General features: G+C 26.0%; 2 protein-coding genes across 7 annotated transcripts; one reads left to right on the forward strand and one right to left on the reverse strand.

Annotated features, from left to right (window-relative positions):
* Positions 1-1,909: 1,909 nt before the first annotated feature.
* Positions 1,910-11,694, forward strand: LOC105257548 (gustatory receptor for sugar taste 64e-like). Of its 6 annotated transcripts, none has more exons than XM_025414838.1 (13): positions 1,910-2,434; positions 2,821-2,994; positions 5,335-5,396; positions 5,487-5,634; positions 5,758-5,888; positions 6,914-7,108; positions 8,050-8,159; positions 8,464-8,634; positions 9,092-9,246; positions 9,497-9,659; positions 9,955-10,044; positions 10,259-10,351; positions 11,567-11,694. In XM_025414838.1, the coding sequence occupies exons 2-13, from the start codon at positions 2,936-2,938 to the stop codon at positions 11,579-11,581; spliced, it is 1,392 nt and encodes a 463-aa protein (XP_025270623.1). In that variant the 5' UTR covers positions 1,910-2,434; positions 2,821-2,935; the 3' UTR covers positions 11,582-11,694. The 6 variants fall into 6 exon arrangements, with proteins under 6 accessions (XP_025270623.1, XP_025270626.1, XP_025270624.1 ...); XM_025414841.1 differs by having other exon boundaries at positions 5,758-5,876; XM_025414839.1 differs by having other exon boundaries at positions 1,910-2,394.
* Positions 11,695-12,495: 801 nt separating this feature from the next.
* On the reverse strand, positions 12,496-17,829 carry LOC105257540 (gustatory receptor for sugar taste 64e). The gene is made up of 9 exons (XM_011268223.3): positions 17,559-17,829; positions 16,943-17,174; positions 16,283-16,418; positions 15,298-15,494; positions 14,875-14,966; positions 14,541-14,758; positions 13,960-14,128; positions 13,746-13,835; positions 12,496-12,568 (listed from the first exon to the last, which is right to left on the reverse strand). The coding sequence occupies exons 1-9, from the start codon at positions 17,811-17,813 to the stop codon at positions 12,503-12,505; spliced, it is 1,455 nt and encodes a 484-aa protein (XP_011266525.2). The 5' UTR covers positions 17,814-17,829; the 3' UTR covers positions 12,496-12,502.
* Positions 17,830-19,965: the final 2,136 nt, after the last annotated feature.

The raw sequence follows: 19,965 nt of genomic DNA on the forward strand, positions 1-19,965 counted from the left end.
TTACTTCTACCTGTGGGAACACAATACAATTTTGATTCGTATGTGTAAATTCCTTACATAACAACCCAATCATCGTAATCTCCTTGTTCCTGTAAGACGGGAAGTATTAAGCTCATTGCATATTCAAACACATACATTTCATTTCTTGAAATTGATTCTTGCAATTCTACAGAGAAATCAGAATTAAAAGTATCTTTTGATCATCATCTAAAATTTAACTGCAATATTGAAACTCAATTATTTATTTATTCAGATAAAGTTTTTATTAAGTTTTTATTAAGTTGTATGTGTTCAATTTATTGTTTTATTATGATGCATTTATATATTTTCATGTATTTATTTTTATATAAAAAAAGTTTTATAAAATATATAATTCATTTATATAAAATATAATTTGCATAAAATAGAAATTTGCATCAGATCATAAAGGTGGAGCAATATTTGTACAAGTTTTTTATCGAAATTATTATGTAACATATAAAGTATAAAATTTTTATATAATAGTATTGGAGTGAAACAAAAATTCTAAAAGTATAATAGACTATGATGGAAATTAAATAGTTCTTATCTTTCGATATTATTAATATGCGCCATAATATAAAGGGATGATATTAAAGTAGGCCACCAGTCTATGCGAGACGAGTCGCAATACACACTTGCATGCGAAAAGTACGTATCAGAGAAACAGCAGCAGATATGTATGTATGTATGTATGTGTGTGTGACATTGGAAAAATTCCGTTTGCACAGCTTGTCAGGAAGACAAGACTGTCCACACGTGCATCGTCCCGGAAAATGCCCATGAGAGACTGGAATAAAGATGAAATAGCTCTATCACATGCACACACACAAAAGAATACAGAAAATGACTCATTTTAATGTTGCGAGTACAACATTACTCGCAAAAAATGGCGGCACTATTATTAATATACAGTTGTTGCTTCCATAGTTTAATGTTACCCCATAAATGTGTTGTAAAAACATATCTAGAAAATCTGAATTTATATTATATTAAATACAGATTATATCTTGTATAAAAAGAAGACCTGTTTTAAATTAGTAAAATAGTAAACTTGATTTTTTAACGTTTGTATAAACCAACAAATTTTTTAATTTTTTTTCTACTCATTTATATTATTTATTTATTTTTCTATTTATTTAGATTATTTATATTATGTATTTAAATTCTTTTATAGATTCATTTATTAATTATGCAATTATAATTACGTTACAATTAATAATTGTTTTTTATTGATTTTAACAAATTCAGTTTTTCAGATGTATACTTCTGAATGTTATAAATAGAATACGCAAATATATTTGATATATATGTTACAAATCATAATATTTTCATATGCAGCCAAGATTTGCTGGATATATCAGTTGTTTAGAGATTTTGTACGTATCAGAATTGTGGTCGATATTCACCGAGTTCTTATCTCAGTTTCATGAGCTTGTACATTCTTAATAGATGAGGATAGAAGAAATGATGGATGTATATTTTTATTACATATATGTAATAGCTCGTTAGGCTCATTGAATAAATAGCATAAAAACTCGCGTTTCACATGCATTTAATTCTGAGAGTTGGCAGGTGATGTCTTCCCTGTATTTGAAGCGGTTATTATCGCTAATGATAAATAGTTTTTATCTAAAGCTTCGTGTTCTCAACGTGCATATAACTAGCATTAAATAAAATTCTTCGATAATAAATTTTATTTGTTTCATATAAATCTCGTGTTTAGAAAATTAATCTTATGATTTTTTTTATTTTATTAGGTGCGATAATAATAAATAATATAAAAATATTTAATTATAAATTTTGTAATTTTTACCACAATTTGTAAATTTTTTCTAAAAATGTTTTTCTCTAAAAACATTATATATTTTAGACAAAGCTAATAGCCAAATGTAGCTCTACGAAACAAATATTACGTTTATTCAAATTTTAGATAGAAGATACTACAGATATGTAAATCATAAATGGCGCAAGCATATGAGTTGAGTACCTCTTTATTACGACAATGAATGCGGTTCATGTCAAGTATGTCAAATCGCCGCACACACAGGTGCGAATCGTTATAACCGCATATGGGAAGCTGTTATTTCTCCGGCCTGTGCAAGCAAAGATTAGACACGGGATAGAAACAATAAGCGCATAAGTTATAGTGGTTTCCTCTACGACTGTCAGTGCACATTCAAACGCGTACTGCGACAGACGACATTGTTTTGCGACACACGCGCGCCCATTGTTTTATCTTCCGCATACTAAAATATTCTCCGGTTACGTATAACGCTATCGCCTTGCAAAAGACATGGGAATTAAGTCGATTGATCGATAAGATTTCAAAATTTAGGACATTTAAGACAAATTTAGGACATTTGCAAAAATAATGTATAAATCTCTTTAATTATCACAAAATTAAAAAAATAAGGTTTATAATTATTCAATCTTTAAAAGATTCAATCTTGGCATGTAATTTGTTCATTTTTATGTGTCTTTTTTCTCATTTATTCTTCTTATTCTTTCTCATTTTTCTCTCTTTTATTCGAAATCGGTGAAATGTATGAAGACTTTGTTTAAAAGACTTTGATTTTTCTTAGAAGTTGAAATTTTTCGATTTCGCAGAATGATTTTCTTTCAATTTTTTTCCAATTTATCTATCTTTTACAAAAATATTTTAAAGTGACTACAATTTTTTAATCAATAATATATCTTTTGATTGCTTCCCGAATTACATGATTCTATTTTTAATTTATTTTTGTATGTGAAAGGATACTTTTATCGATCTTTTAATTATATTGCTTATTGAATTTCTAGAAGTATGTGCTGACTTGATCTTACGAGAATGCGAAGAAACTCTCAATGTCTATTGTTAAGAAAATTATAAAATAACATAACAAAATAAACAAAGAAAGAAAGGAGCGTCGCTAAAATGTCTTATTCACGATGGAGTCCTGCAAACTCTTGGCATCCTGTTACAATTAATGTTCAGTAAGTCAAGTATTAACATGTTATGATACATTTATATATTTTTTATCATGCCATAAAAAATGAATAAAATACAGATATATGCATCGTTCACACTTAAGTATTCGAAGATGATATTTAATATGGAGAATGATATATACTTTTATTTAATTGAATATATATATATATATATATATATATATATATATATGGATCGATTCAATAAATAAAAAAAATGTAGCGATATATAATACCAATCAAAAATATTGCATCACTTATAGAAATAGGAAAGTCGTTTTAACACACACAAAAATGTTTACAAATATTATCAAATTATATTTTATTATTATTATTTTATTTTAATAATTAATAAATATGAGTAAAAAATAGCTAAAAAAATAAGAAACTTAATCAGTTACTCGTGTTTTCTGTTTGCGTTTTTTGGGGAATGATGCAATATTTTTGACTGGTACTGTAGATGGAATACTTAGGAAAAGCAAGACTGAGTGAACAAGCACTCTATATAATAAAAATCGATTCAATTATGATTCTCAAATAAACGCCTTCTCTAATAAAAACTGTTATGTGCAAACATTTCAATTTAATGGCATTCTCGGTTAATAATCGTATAGTTTGTAATTAAACCTGCCTTGGAATTAATTATAACTTAATGTTTTTTATTCCACAGACGTTATGTGACAATTTATATAAACATTTTTTTTTATTTTAACATTATTGTACAGATTTTTTGAAATTTCTTCTGACAAAGATAAATTAAACATTTTGTCATTTTTCTACAGAGATTATGAATATTATTTTGTATATGTTATTCTCTTTGCAATTTTTGCAAGCAGAGACAAATATTGTTTGATTTAAATTATTCAAATTATTATACAAGTTTTGCGTGCCGAGAATTTTTCACTTTGACTCGTTAATTGAATTTTACATAGCATTATACATGAGGTGGTTGATTATTGTAGAGATGACATCAAACTAATTATTTATTTAATTACAGATGATCGTGTGAGCATTTTGTATGTTTCCGCTATATTACTCTTTGATAAATATGAAAATTTATACATTATGAATTTATTTTTCATATCAAATTATATTAATTATATTAACAATTAACAATTCTCAAAAGTAACGTTTTGAAGCTGAAAAGAAAAAATTATTTTTATTTTTAGTACTTAAAAAGTACTTTATATAATATTCATTGAGTAACAGAAATGTAACTGGCAAATTCAGTAACATTATAAAATTTTAAAATTTTATACAAACATAAATACTTTTCCTATTAAAATTTAATCTTATTATAATTTTTTTATAAATTTTTATACTTAATTTTCATTTATCAAAAAAATTATGTCAAACATTAAATTTTTCAAAAGGATAAAAAAATTCTTTAAATTATCTTTAATTGAGTTTCTTAAATATCTTTAATTGAATATCTTAATGTCTTTGAAATCACTGAAGATAACAAAAATATTAAATAAAAATTACTTTTTGCAATACATATTTCAAAATTTTCTATTAATTAACTTTTATTAATTTTTTTTAACTTAATAATTATTCAAAGGAGACATTAATGTCCTAAAATTCTTAAAAATTATATATGTTTATGGAGTAAATTATAAACTTAATCGCCCCTTTTGTCATGATGACGTCGAATTCTTTTCTCGGAGAGACTCATTTATCTCTCCCTCTTTGTGCGCGAGTTTCACGCACCTTGTCGTCGAGGACGAGGTCTCAGCAGTCTCGAGCAGTCTTTCCACTGGCTGTTGGAAGTGGACATTTATTGAGTTCGATATTTATAAAGCGCCCTCCGCCCTGTCATTTCGCTGCATGATAAAGCTTAGAAATAACGAGTTCTGTCTTCTGTCCATCATGCAATCGTGTAGCGTACACAACGTTAGTCGCAGCATGCATCGTATGAGGTGTGTCTTTGAAAGCAAGTGATAAAAAATTCTTAAGTCGAGAGAAAAAAATTGTGCTACATGGATTTAACGTCAGAGAATGAAGTATAATTTAACTAGGGAAGAAGAAAGAATTCATATTTGTCGATTAAAATCTGTTGCAATGATGGAGAAATTTCTTAGCAGATTTGGATATATCATTTTTTTGTTTTAACATTAAATTGCAAATTTAAACATCAGTTTTAATACGGCTTAATTTAACTGAAAAACAATAAGATTGCGCTCTTAACTCACTATCAAGAGAGATTGAAGAAAGTGTGTTTTATTTTTATTTATGTGTGAACTCGACCTATTTTTAAAAATATATACATGGATAGTCTCAGATGTCAATTATTCAATTTCGTGTCAATAGATGATACGTCCAAAATGTAAAAGTAATTCTTTTCAGATCGCCTAAGAGTAACCTGCGTAAGTTCGATCCGATAAAGACCGATGTAGTAGTACCCGAAAGTAAGTTTAGCTTCGGATTTATTTTGCGTTAACTATTCGTGACTTGTTTTGATACTTGCAGATTTTTTTATTAACCGTCGCGATTTTTAGTGCTGACGACTGTTGTACCTCCATCACAGACTTTCAATCCTTCTACTAATAGTCTGTATGCAGCGATAAGGCCGATCATTATGCTGGCCCAATGTTTCTCCATGTTTCCGGTGTGCGGTGTCAATAAACCGGACGCTTCGTATCTCCGGTAGATAGAAATAGACAGTGCATAATTAATTGTTTAGAAAATATTTATTTCGAAAACAGTGTGATATTTTGTGTCTCTCGGTTACAAATTTTGCGCGTCTCACGTGCTCTGAATATCTTACAGATTTACATGGAGGAGTCCGAAGATTCTTTACACGTTGATTGTTTTCTTGGGAGTGTCCTTTATGTCGGTTTATAATATTTCGTGGTTGTTCGCTACAGGGACAAACTCTACTAAAATAAGTAAGTCAATGAGTAAGTGATCGAATATAATTTTGATGGATTGTTAGTTACAGAGTTGGGAAAGTTACTTTATAAAAGTATTTAGTTACAGTTACAGTTTTTTTACTAAGAAATGTAACTAGTTACAGTTACAATTTACCGATTCTGAAAAGTAACGCGTTACAGTTATAGTTATTCAAAAAGTAACGTTACTTTGTAGTTACTTTCTTGCAATAGAAATAAAAATATTAAATCTGTACGCAGTAATAATAATTTAATGACAATCTTGTAAGGTATTAATTTAATTCTTGCAAATTATAGGGAATCTTAGAAATGGTATTCACTTTAAAGAGAGAAATATACATTTTATTTTAATTTAAAAATAGCTAAATAAAAACAAAAATTTTTATTTAATGTAAAAGAAAACTTTTATAAAAAAATATAATTGTATTGCATCGCTCTTATAATTTCATTATTTTAAGATAGATAGTATATGTAATTAAATTACTTTTTTACTATATTTTTTATTATATATTTGTATATATATACATCACAAATAATCCAAATTACAAATATTTATTACTATATTTTCTTTTAGTTAGTTTTTTAATATTTATAAGATATATGAAATACTCTGCATATCATGATGATTAACACGATGATTATCATGAAATACTAAGATATGTTAAATGATTTAAAATGTTTAAAATTTTTATTAATAAAAAATGGGAGCATACGCATTGGATCATAAAGTATCGATAAAAGCATTTATGAGCAAGTGCAAGGCGCTCCAATACGATGGGCAAAGATTTAAAAAAATCTATCTATCTATATATATATATATAAAATAACTATTAAAGTAATTATTAAATTAGTTACTAGTTATCAAAAATATGTAACTGAGTTAAGTTACAAATTGAAAAGAAGGAACGAATTAAGTTAGAGTTACCGAACAAAAATAACTATAACTGTAACTTCGTTACAAGTAACGAGTTACTTCTCAACCCTGGTTAGTTATATACTGTCTTTCTAAAAGTGACATTTCTCCCGAACATCAGCGACATTTGTTTTCTACATTACGACCCTCGTGACTGCTGTCTTGTTCGTACGATTGGCATGGCAGTGGCCTTGTTTGGCGTTAACTTGGGAGAAACTTGAGTATGAACTCACTTCTAGATATCGAGAAATTTCAAAGATTACTCTGGCAACTCGTTTCAAAATCGTAACTATTGTTGTCATGTTGCTTGCATTAGGTGAGTTTTGGTATTTGTTTAATTTTAAATAAATTAAAGATTATGCATAGTCACTTTCAATTATAATTGATCATTTTGCGAAGATATGTATTATTATTATATCAAGATAACTTATCTATTTTTATTCTGAATAAAATATACAAGAGCATTTTAATATAAGTAAAATAATAAAATCTGCAATGCAAATACATGTATAATTATAACTACACAACTTATAACATATATTACTGCATATATTACTTTTCCATATATTTCTTATATATATATATATATATATATATATATATATATATATCTAGTATTTGTCATCGGTGCATTGATTCCAGAAGAAATTAGCGTCGAAGTCTTAGAATCAAGATATGCTGAAGAACTATCAGTTGCATATCACTTTCTAGTCAAGAACTTCCTCAGAGATCCAAATTGGGAGATGAAAATTGATGTAAAATTAGAACTATGGGAAAAACAATCCGCTATTCCTAGATTTTAAAGTATTTCTAGATTCCAAAATCTTGACACAAATTTCTTCACTGTTGGAATTAATGCTTGATACAAAAAAACAAACAAATACCTAGATACATATAAAAAATATATGAAAAAGTAATATAGAAATATGTTACAAGTTATAGTTATAACTATATATATTTTAAATATTTTTATATATTATAAATTTCTTTTTTTCTCTTTAAAGACAAGTTTTCTTTACCTTATTTATTGAAATATTCTTGTACATTATTGCCGAATATCTTGTTAATAAATTACATTTATGTATTTATTTGCTATCAAATGTCAAAGTTAGTATTAGATTAATAGATAGATTAGATTAATAGATAGATTAGATTAATAGATAGATAGTATTAGAAAGTTAGTATTTAGATTAATATTGTAGGTTAATATTAAATAATAAATGTACCATTTTTTATTTTTATTTTTTTTATAAATAGTGGAACATAGTGCCTCTGTTGTTTCTGCATACGTTAGTGCAATAGAATGTGCGGATCATCGCGGGGATACAGATATCATCGGTATTTATTTTCAAACTCAGTTTCCTCAGGTAATATATATAAGTATACATATATAAATATAATGTAAACAGACACTTAGATATATGTATTAAATCATTTGATTTATATTTTTAATACTGCATTTTACATAATTAAATGTATTTTTAAATGCATTAATAAATGCATTAAAATTTTTTAAATTTTTATCTGCATATTATAATAAACTGAAGAAGAGAAACTGCATAAAAAATAATTAGCGTGTAAATTCAATTATCATTAAATTAAAATGTAATATTATGTAATTATTAATTTTATATAGAGTTTTTATATTTTATATATGTAAATTTTATATAGATCTTCTCAAAACTGCCCTACAGTCTTTGGAAAGGAATCTTGGTCGAAACTATAAATGTCCTCAGTACATTTTCATGGAACTTCGTCGACTTATTTCTTATTCTTATTAGCATAGCCTTAGCAGATCAATTCAGGCAATTAAATAGTCGTCTCTATTCGATACGGGGAAAGGTAAAATATATGCAAAATATAATAAACAATATTTGTTTTCTCTTACGAAAATGCTAGTAACATTATATTTTTTATGCAAGATATTGTCGCATATATCTTTATTAACATGTTCGCTGCCAATTATGAGTATACTCGTAGTTGGCATATGAATCTCACAAGCCAACTAGGAATATACTCAAATGTCGATTACCGATTTCCTATGCCAAGCGCGAGTTAACTCGTAGTATAAGCATGTTAATTTGGACCTAACTCTTAGCTTGTGAATAAAATAATTAGTGAAAGTGCTTGGCGCGTGGTAACAAACTATGTCCGAAAAGCGTGGCAGCGAACGTGTTAAATTAACTAAGATACAATATTAGGAATTTCTTTGTGAGAAAAATCAATTACATTTTGAAATCTTTGCTTTTATTAACAAATTTATTACCTATTAACAACTTAGCACCTTGTCGTTCTTAAGGCAATGCCGGAATGGTGGTGGGCTGAAGCAAGGAGTGACTATAATCACTTGGCGACTCTGACACGCAGAGTGGATTCTCACATTTCATGCATCGTACTTCTAGCCTTTGCTACCGATTTATATTTTATCTGCATCCAACTGCTGTTTTCCTTCAAGTATAACTAACATATAACATTTTAATATATCGCTCATATTTTTATATTTACATAAAATCTATTTTTTTCGAACAGAAAATTTCCCCTGAAAATTAATCTAAAATTTTTCATTTCATATTTATAACTATTTATAATTGTTACTGCTTCTGTGCTAATATTAATTTTGTTCGATATAAGATGGCTTCAAAAGATGGAATTTACAGCAAAAAAAATTTGGATAAGTTTGCATAACGTCCATTTTTTTTAACAGTCCAATACGCGGTATTATGCGAAAGATCTACTATTGCTTCTCCTTCGGCTTTTTATTAGCAAGAACAACGGCTGTATCCTTGTATGTGGCTTCTGTTCACGACGAATCTCTTCTACCAGCACCAATTTTATATAGCGTCTCTGGTTCTAGTTATAGCAACGAGGTTAGTCTTAAAATATTATTAAAATTTAATCACTGATCCATATGATAGTAATCTTTAAATATTATTCATAAATAAAAAAATCTTTTATTATAAAAGAAGGTTGTTTCTTATGATCTTCCTTTCTCAATAAATATTTAAAGAGATTTAAGAAATAATATAAAAATATAAAAATGTTAGTTGAAATTAGTTAAAAAGAAAATTAATTGAAAAAAATAGTAGTATGCTATTTAAAAATTAATTTTCTTAATTCTTTCTTTATTTATATATAAGTTTGCATAATATTGCAATATTGCAGGTCTCTAGATTTTTGATGCAAGTAACGACAGATAACATAAGCTTAACAGGAATGAAATTCTTTTCTGTAACAAGAAGTCTCGTGCTAACCGTAAGTATAATCTTATCGAGATAATCTATTATATCTTACTTTCTTAAAAAACAATTTGAAAATTTTATTTAATATATTCATTTAATATAATAATTTTATATTTAATTAAAAAAATAAAAGTACTCTTTTAAATATTTTATTGAGATAATTTAATTTTAAATTATGATTGGAGATATCTTTAATATATCTGTATCAATTACGAATGATGATTTAGGTCGCTGGAACTATTGTAACTTACGAACTGGTTCTGGTACAGTTCAACTCCGTCCAGCAAGTGGATCAATCGAATATTACAAATAGTTGCGAGGTGAGGTAGAAAGCTTTCGAAAAGATTTATAAGGATTTCGATCACCTATATCTGCTTCTACAACTGTAAATCACGCAACTGTGAAGAATGTCATATAGTAGACATATTTTGTGAAGTTTTGTAAATACAACTCTTTTCAACTCGCTCTATTTATATTTCACAACTTGTAAACTTTATATTTATTTATTTATACACATTATATACACATTATATTTCACTTATTTACATATTTATTTACTTTTCCCAGCACTCTCATGTTAATAGCTAATTTAATGAAATTTGTGTGTTTTAAATCTATCTTTTATATCTCATATTTTGTATATGTATGTAGAGTTTTCATTATTTGGAAACTGCTGTAACATATTTTTAAATATTTACTTTAAAACTTGCTAATCTATTTTATTCACATATCTATTGCATTAATTATAAATTGCATAATTCTATTATAATACTATCTTGAATAAATCCTAAACTGCATTGTTGTAATTTAATCTAATAACTTTTTGCCTTTTCCTTTCTTCTACTTTTTTAGACTAACTTTTTTAAATATTTTTCATATGTATTTTAATATTTTATGATAATATATAATATTTTCTTTTTGCAGAATATAGTTTATACTTATTATTATTGTGTTTTAAATCTATCTTTTATTATTTCTTATATTTTGTATATATTCTTATGATATAATAACCTTATTGTTACTATGATAAATGTCAATTTATACTTTTTGTAATTTTTTTTTACAAAATATATTGTATGTAGAAAGTTTTCATTATTTAGAAATTGCTACCACATGTCTTCAGATATGTATATAACACATGTAATAATATTTACTACTTTATAATTTTTATGATATGTATATTTTTTATGATATGTATATTTTTATGATATGTATATTTTTTATGATATGTATATTTTTATGATATGTATATTTTTTATGATATGTATATTTTTATGATATGTATATTTTGTTACTTATTTATATATGTAGTAAAAGATATTTGCTATATATATTTTAATCTTTTATTTTTATCTTACTTCTGGACATTTTTCGACAAAGATTTTTAGAATAAGATAAGAATGCAGATTACGACAAATAAATTGTTCTCTATGTAAATATTTTATATCTTTTTTCTGTGTAAATAGGCAACATATAACATTTTTTGCATATTATTTTTGCATGATTTTATTTTCTAATTTATTTTTTTGTTATAGTTGTTCCTAACATAGCCCGATTCAGGAAAAAAGCGAACTGGATATTTTAGATCAGCATTTATGTCATAAAACGATATGTAATATTACACATTTCTTCGTCTAGATACGGAAACATCATCATCTACAAAAATAAGTGAAAAACATATATATATGTATATGTATTTTGCAGTGTTTTAATATATATTATAAAATATATAATATAGCAACAATCTATATTATTTTTTCACTTGTTGAAATGATATTATACTGTAATAATTTTTTAAACATTGCATATATATATGAACAATAAACATAGAAACGGTATGAAGCATATTTTAAATATAATATTTAAGAATCTTATATAACAAACATTATTTGGATAATTCTGTATAAAAAATGATTTCTACATAATTATATATTTATATAGAAATAATTGATCAAATAAAGAGATTATATTAAAAAATTTTATTAAGCATATTTAATTATTAACTTATGAAAATATAAATGTAGATATAACGAAAAAAGCGTCACATTTTATCTTGGCTTTTACATTTATATTTAAATAATTCATGAAAATTATTTATATTATAAAATTGCACAGTATCGCATAATATCACACAGAATTTATAATAATGTGTAACTGAAACAACAAATTTTTTTGATATAATAACCTTTATTGTTAGTAATTGTTAGATAAATAACAATTTACGCTTGCAATGTTTTCTTACAAAATATATTTTTGAAAAATAGATATCATTTCAGAGAAATGCTATATATAAGAGAAATGCTACGTAATAAATTACACGTATTATAGAAAATTTTTTAGAACAAGGATTTATGCTGATATTTTAGTTAACATGTTTAGTCAATTTTATATATTTTCAATGAGAATATAAATATTATATTATTTTATATTTTAAATTATAATATTTTGTTTCAATGAGATGTGTTATACTGTTATTCGTTTATCGAGATATTGAATTGAAGCAACACGACTTCGTATGTTACAATTGCACCAGCTACCTGCAAATGAATTTGATATATTATAAATGTTTAATAGTTATTACAACTTTATCATATCATAACGAGATACTGAAATATACAGCATTACATAACATATATATAATGCAAAATATATGCTAACAAAATTCGATAATTTTTCTAATAATTAATGTACAATTAAATCGAGTATATAAATATGTACAGAATGCTTACGAATATATAATTTCTTTGTATAAATCTTTTTACCCGTACACAGAGCTTGCATCAACATTGCTGCAATGTTACAATATTGCTCACTGCAGTCTAATGTTGCAGAAATAATGCAGAGACATTATTTTGTAATATTACTTTGACAATGTTGTAGCAACGTTTTAACATAGCGAAAATGTATAATACGTGTTTCTTTGCCACTACGCGGCGACATCTAATTTAACTAACTCGTATTCGAATTCATCTAAAGTGGATATAAGATCTACAAAGGATTAATATAGTAATTATATTTCTTGTTTTGTGTCAGTTTAATTTCTGATAAACTAACTTGGTTTACTTAATATTCTGAATCCTAATGAAGGATCTAAATTATTAAATAAATAATTTGTTTAATAATCTGGATCCCTTATTGGGTTTCAGAATATTAAATAGATTTTTCTCAATTGAATGGGTAAATAGGAAATAGTTCATTTATTGCACGTATTAAAATATTCTGGTGTCGAATGTATGTAAAATAATTGTATGTATACTATCAAGATAAATATTTAAGAAACATCTAATAAAAAAACACTAATAGATAGTTTTTTAAAGGCATTTTTTCCTATCTTTCTTAAACATTTTTTTATATTTTCAAAGTGTATTTATAAAATTTAAAACGATGTCTGCATTTGTAGTAAAACGCGATTTAATATTACAAATACATTGCACCGTAACATTACTATAATCTTACATTGCAATATTCCTAAAAGCGGACATTTTAAATTTGCTGCATCCCACAACAATGGTGCAGCAACATCTTGCAATGAATTTGCAACGTTGCAATATTGCGGTGAAAGATTGCTGCAACGTGTATGCAATCTTTGTGTGCTGTATGGGTACACATAAATGTCATAAAATTATGCAATGGTAAAATTTGTTTTCCTATTAAAATTCGTGTATTATATATTGCGCGTATTATATGAAATATTGCAGAAAAATTTATTCTTACTGCTAACATGAAGTTCCGCGTAATAGAAAAGAAGCGCATTCCCGTAAGTGCAATGTCATCAGTAGTAAGTTGATATGTAAGCCTTTCCGTCTGTAAATTATAAATGAAATATTCTAAGCAACAAATTAACTAAATAAATTATTCATTATAAAAATTGTGAAAGAATTTAAAAGAATTTCTTCTCTTTTTATATTATTTTTCTTGGGTTATTTACCTCTTCATTAAAGGTAGAAGCTGAACAATTATACAAAATCGGTAATACCACTTTGCTTTGATCGTTGATCCTAGCAATGAGCAAAGTGACCAGCACTGTCCTACCGATTAAGAATATAAAGGATCCAAAGTAATAGATATCGCTGACGATGGTGCTGTCAGTTCTTTTTCTGTATGGATCAAGCAAACTAAAACTTAGAAATTGCTATTTGTATTCCGTATTAATACATTGTATCACTGTTTTATATGTCTTTGCTTTATTTATTATTAAATATGATAACAACTATTACATATTAGTATATTATATTACTATATTAATTATATTACTATATTATAATATATTACTATATTAATTATATTACTACTGCAATCCATAAATCAATATTAAAAAAATAAATTTGGTTGTTGTTTTTGTAAGAAAACTTTCTTATTGTCGTGAATTTTCTTTTATTTGAATCAGACAGAGGAGTAAGCAGATAATTCGTGCAAATATAAAAATGTATTTATCAGTAATATTTAATAGTGCTTTGACTGTTAATTAATAATTGATTTTACTCTTTTTTTATCATATAGTATACTTACGACAATCCATTAAGTAGTTGCAAACAAATAAAATAAAGATTGTTTCCAAATGACAAAAGGATTATAGGTGAGATATCGTTGTCCACCTTTTTCACCATGCAACTAAGTGTAGCATAATCTTCACGGATACCACACCAGTCGATTGTCCTATGCTTCGATGCACAAATTGTTAATTTCTTGTTCAACGCTTTGTATCTTTCGGCTAAACCAGTAGCTACCTGAAGATTTCAACCGAGGGATTGAATTAAAAAAATAAAATTAAAAAATTGATAAAATCGAATAAATTATTAACTTTAAGTTATTAACTTTTTCTGATAAATAAAGATTTTATTACCAACATGATGAAAACATCCACAAAATTCCATGTAAAAGTTGCCAGTTTGCTGACAATAAAGACGAAAATTCCGAGTGCAAGGTTATAATTCACTGAAGTAAAAAAAATTAGTATTTCTAAAATATCCAAAATTTTTCAAATCTAGAGGAGAAGAAACTCAAACAATAATTTTAAAATGAAATCGTGCAGGAAAAAAGTATAAATTGTAATTATTTTACATAAATATTCGCTTAAACAAAATTATTATTAAAAAAAGTAGATTTTATAATTTAATACTATATGATATTTTTTTCTGTGTATCTCAAGTTAGATTCTTATTAATTTGAGTATATGTCTTATTTCTGCGATTAGAATCATTTTACGAAGATTTTCAAATTCATAATAATTAGTAATTTATAATATATGTAAACATAACGTGCTTACATTGCTCCAGAACAAACGCGTGATTAGATATGCAATATGTTTGTAGAAAATGTGGAATTGACGAATTCTTCATATTGCTCCAATCATAATTTTTCATGACAGCTATACTCAAGATATGGTCACCAAGAGCCAAAAGCAGAATAGAAGCAGTTATCAAATTGAATCTCCAACGAAGTTTCGGTCGTTCTATGTTATTACTGCAAAATCGATTTTGATATAAGTACATTATATTATCAAATTTTGTATAAAACCAATGAAAAATTAACCGTACAAAGAGCAATATTTATATTGTTTATTAGAATTCAAAATAAGAAGCAATCAATTTTTATTTAAAATCTTGTAAATAGAGAGAGAAAGAGAGAGAGAGAGAGAGAGAGAGAGAGAGAGAGAGAGAGAGAGAGAGAGAGAGAGAGAGAGAAGAATAGTTTTGATGTGGATTTGAGGTGATTTTAAAACACTTATAACATTTACATACTAGGCAAAGATTATAAAATTACACGATATTTTTATGATATCAGTCTTGATTACTCTATAAATGGTTATGAATCATATCATATATTTCATATATTTCGTATATCATATCATATATTTCAATATTGTTGTATATACAGATATTATATATATATATATATATATATATATATATATATATTTATGACAATAAAAATTAGAGTATACTTATCGTAAAATAATAGTATATATATTGTGCAATTTGTTTTAAAAAATTATTTTCAATTTGCTTTAAAGTTTATTACAAAAATAATTTTTTTATTCAAAAGAATTCAAATTACGACACTTTATTGCAATTGTTTTTGTAACATTTGTTTGTCATCGTGTATGAATGTATGCAAGATTACAATCTTTCATTGTCGAGCCTATGCAATTCTATATGCAAATATAACGTATGTACATATGCTATTATCGATCGATTTAGCTGTGCAACGATCTTCAATTTCTCTTGACAAATTTGCATTTTAATATCTACCTGTCTATAAAATGTTCCATAGCTCTCCAATCGCATTGAAGAGTTACCCAACGCGGTGCCAGCCAAAGAAATATGATCAAACCTATTACGCTGTTCCCATAAAATATTGCGCCTGCAGTTGCAGCTGCTACTCCTCCTAAAGTACAATTATATGTTTAAGAATTTAAAATTTGCTGAAAAAAAGAGTATCGCAGAGAAGGGGGGGGGGGAGAGAGAGAGAGAGAGAGAGAGAGAGAGAGAGAGAGAGAGAGAGATTGTAATTAACTGTAATTAATAAGTTAAGAAGATTATGTAATTAATGACATGTAATGACGACAAGAAGATGTTTAATTTAATTTAATAAGATTTTTAATTTAATTTCATAATTGATTTTAACTTTAAAAGAATGATTTCTTCTCTTTTTTCGTGAAAATAAAAGATAAAGTCAATCTATTTCTTATTTTTTCCTAGTTTATTTCTCTCCTTATCTATATTTTCTACGTTTATTTTTTTATTTCTAGAAAGAGATGTAAGATCTGTTGAATTTTAATTAATTTTAATTAATGTTTATAGGAACTATTCACGTATTTGTGCTTTCATTTTAATGAACATATGTCGCTTTCTGGATAGGATATTATGCAGCAATATAAAGTATACGATAAAGGACTTATCTCTGTTTACCTTCCACTTCGAAAGCTGTAGCATTTAGCGTCTTTATCATGTGCATAATTGCTAATATCGCCATAAAAAACACCATCATAGTTACGGAAACAGCATAGGCAGTACGAAATGAAAATTTCACAAACTTTAGCTTCAACGGATTTGGCGCGGATACTCCTAAGACTGGCAATACTCCGAATATTTGGGCCATTCCTAAAATAGGCCCTATTGCACATTGGAAGCTCTCTGGATCCTGAAAGATTTTCTTTCTCGATTATTATACATATACAAATAAATAAATATATATGTGTGTGTGTGTGTGTGTGTGTTTGTGTGTAATATATATAATATGAATGTAGGATATATTATAAAATTTTGTTTCATAGATGAGTTGTCATATATGTATATATATGTATATATACATACACACATATCTAAAAAATGTTCCAATCTTTCAAACATCTTTTACATATCATTAATAATGTTTTTCTTATGTTAAAGTTTCGTTTTATTTCTGTAAAATCTTTATATCTTATATTTTATGCTTTCTTCTTTCTTTTTAAAGCATAAATACATATTTTGTAATGTATAAGATAAATATCGAATCTTCTTATAATACTTACATTATAATACTTACGTTACTATTTACAGTTTGAGAATTTTCGTGTGATAAATTGCTGCGAAGAAAAGGTCGTACCCTAGGCGGACCCAAAGGACGCGATTCCGTAAATTGAGTCTCCATCTCCTTTGCCTTGTCTTTTTTTTGACGCATTAGAAATGGTAAAAGTTTCTGACAACTCGTACTGTTTCTCATAGAACTTGCAGTGAGTATTCGTTTCGTTTTTAACATCATGCCGTAAGCTTCCTCGTTGACATTTAGAGAAGTAATCATTCCGTTGTGAAACTCCTGATAGATAATTAAATTGATTATTTTGTCAAGATAAATTAAGAAAGTATATTAAAAATCGTCTCTTATGCAAAAAATCTTCATTAAAAAAATATGAATTTCTTATCAAATTTTTATAAGAGTTTATTAATAATGATTGTTGTTAATAATGGTTGTTGATTTGCATTTGCTTAAAATTGATTAAATAAACCTCTTAGAGAATTGTTAATTATATTGTATCCACAATATAATGTGTATTACCCTCGTTGCGAAATGCAAAAAAGACTAACTGAAGCATGCGATTGTTCCTCACATAGCATGTAAAATGGTGATGTATAATGTGTATTTTAAATGATATTAGTTTAAATAATTACTTATCATATATATACTCACATATATATTTTAGTTTCGTATATTTTTTTTGAAAGCTGTCAAATGGAAATTAACACAATACATATAATAAAGCTCAATATATGCGTGAATAGTTCGTTAATATAAAATTTGCACATATTTTAGAGTACTATAGTGAGTAATATACTATAAAAATTGATATAAATAGTCTTATATGTATAAAGATCTAATAAATTTCAGAGTATTTTGATTTTTTTCTATTCTGAGATATGAAACATTTGTTTTATTTTTTAGTATATTTTTACACGCATTTTATGTATCCATTTACAATAAACATGATACAGTAAACATTATATATATGTGACTTGACCAATTAATTATCGTCATGTTTCAATAGATGTAAAAGAAGTATCACATTTCGCTGCAGGAAAGGGTTGGTCGTTTATCTAACGGGGGGGGGGGGGGGGTATAAACTCAATATGTTGATGCAGATAGTCGATTCGCTTGTCAAATGCAACGTCTTACTTCACGTTCATTTTCTCGAATAACGTTGATCAAACGCTATTAAGTGGCTATCCTGGTGCAATTTGTGAATACGTTCTTATGTTGCCCATAAACTTCTATTATAAGACTAACATTATGAAATGGCACGCGTATCTATATTCGTAAAAATTAAGAAATAGGTAGGAAAAGTAATGGTGAACTCATAGTGAATATCGATGTATCTCTGTTTATGTGCAGCTTTAAAAACATAAAAAGAATACTTTTAAAGCGAAAAATTATATTATATTAGTATTATAATTATATTATATTTTATACATCAATATTTTCCAGGAAAAAAATTCGTATATACAAAACAAAGAAAACATATATGTTTTATAATTGTTTTATGATATGTTTTATGATTGATATATATTTTACAATTATATATATTTGTTTTTAACTTTTCTTTGTATGGACAGAGATTATACAAAATAAGGAAAACATATATTTTATATATAATTATATATGTATTTTTAATTATATATGTATTTATATTTATAATTATATATGGATTTTTTTAAATTGCTATTTATTGAATTGAATAACATATAGATATTTTAATTAAATAAAAAAAAGTTATTTTATTTTTCTGAGAAATACTTTAATGCAATAAAACCAATATTATCATCGATATTATTTGATTCTTTCATTTCTAATTAATTTTATCATATTAAAGAAATCAATTAATTATCATATTAAAGCAATCAAGGTATAAGAAATATTACATATTATACATTTTATATTATTGTTTTCATGTTAGTAAATAATACGCATATATATATATATATATATATATATATATATATATGCACAAGTTGTTATTGTACATGTATCATGTCGTGTGTGAATATCAGATATTATTCAAACACATTTTATATAACTCATGTTTTTCATTGAAATTATATATCAACTGAACTTACACAACAGTTGATTATTATCAATCATTTATTATTAATCTCAATTCGACATCAATGTAAATAATTATCAATTTCACAATAAAATTATGTTATAGCACGCTAATATTAACATGTGTTTATGAGTCTAGATTTATTAATAAGTGTTAAAATCTTTAGATGTTTCAATTAAAAATTAATTTATTATATAGAAACTATCTATATTTGTCACTTAGTTATATAAATAGATAATAATAAATATAATTTCATATTGAATATGCTTCCATACACATGCATAAGAATCCACACACACACACACACACACACACACACACACACACACACACACACACACACACACACACATACAT

Source organism: Camponotus floridanus, unplaced genomic scaffold (assembly GCF_003227725.1).
Source record: "Camponotus floridanus strain SB8 unplaced genomic scaffold, Cflo_v7.5 scaffold9, whole genome shotgun sequence".
Classification (NCBI taxonomy): domain Eukaryota; kingdom Metazoa; phylum Arthropoda; class Insecta; order Hymenoptera; family Formicidae; genus Camponotus; species Camponotus floridanus.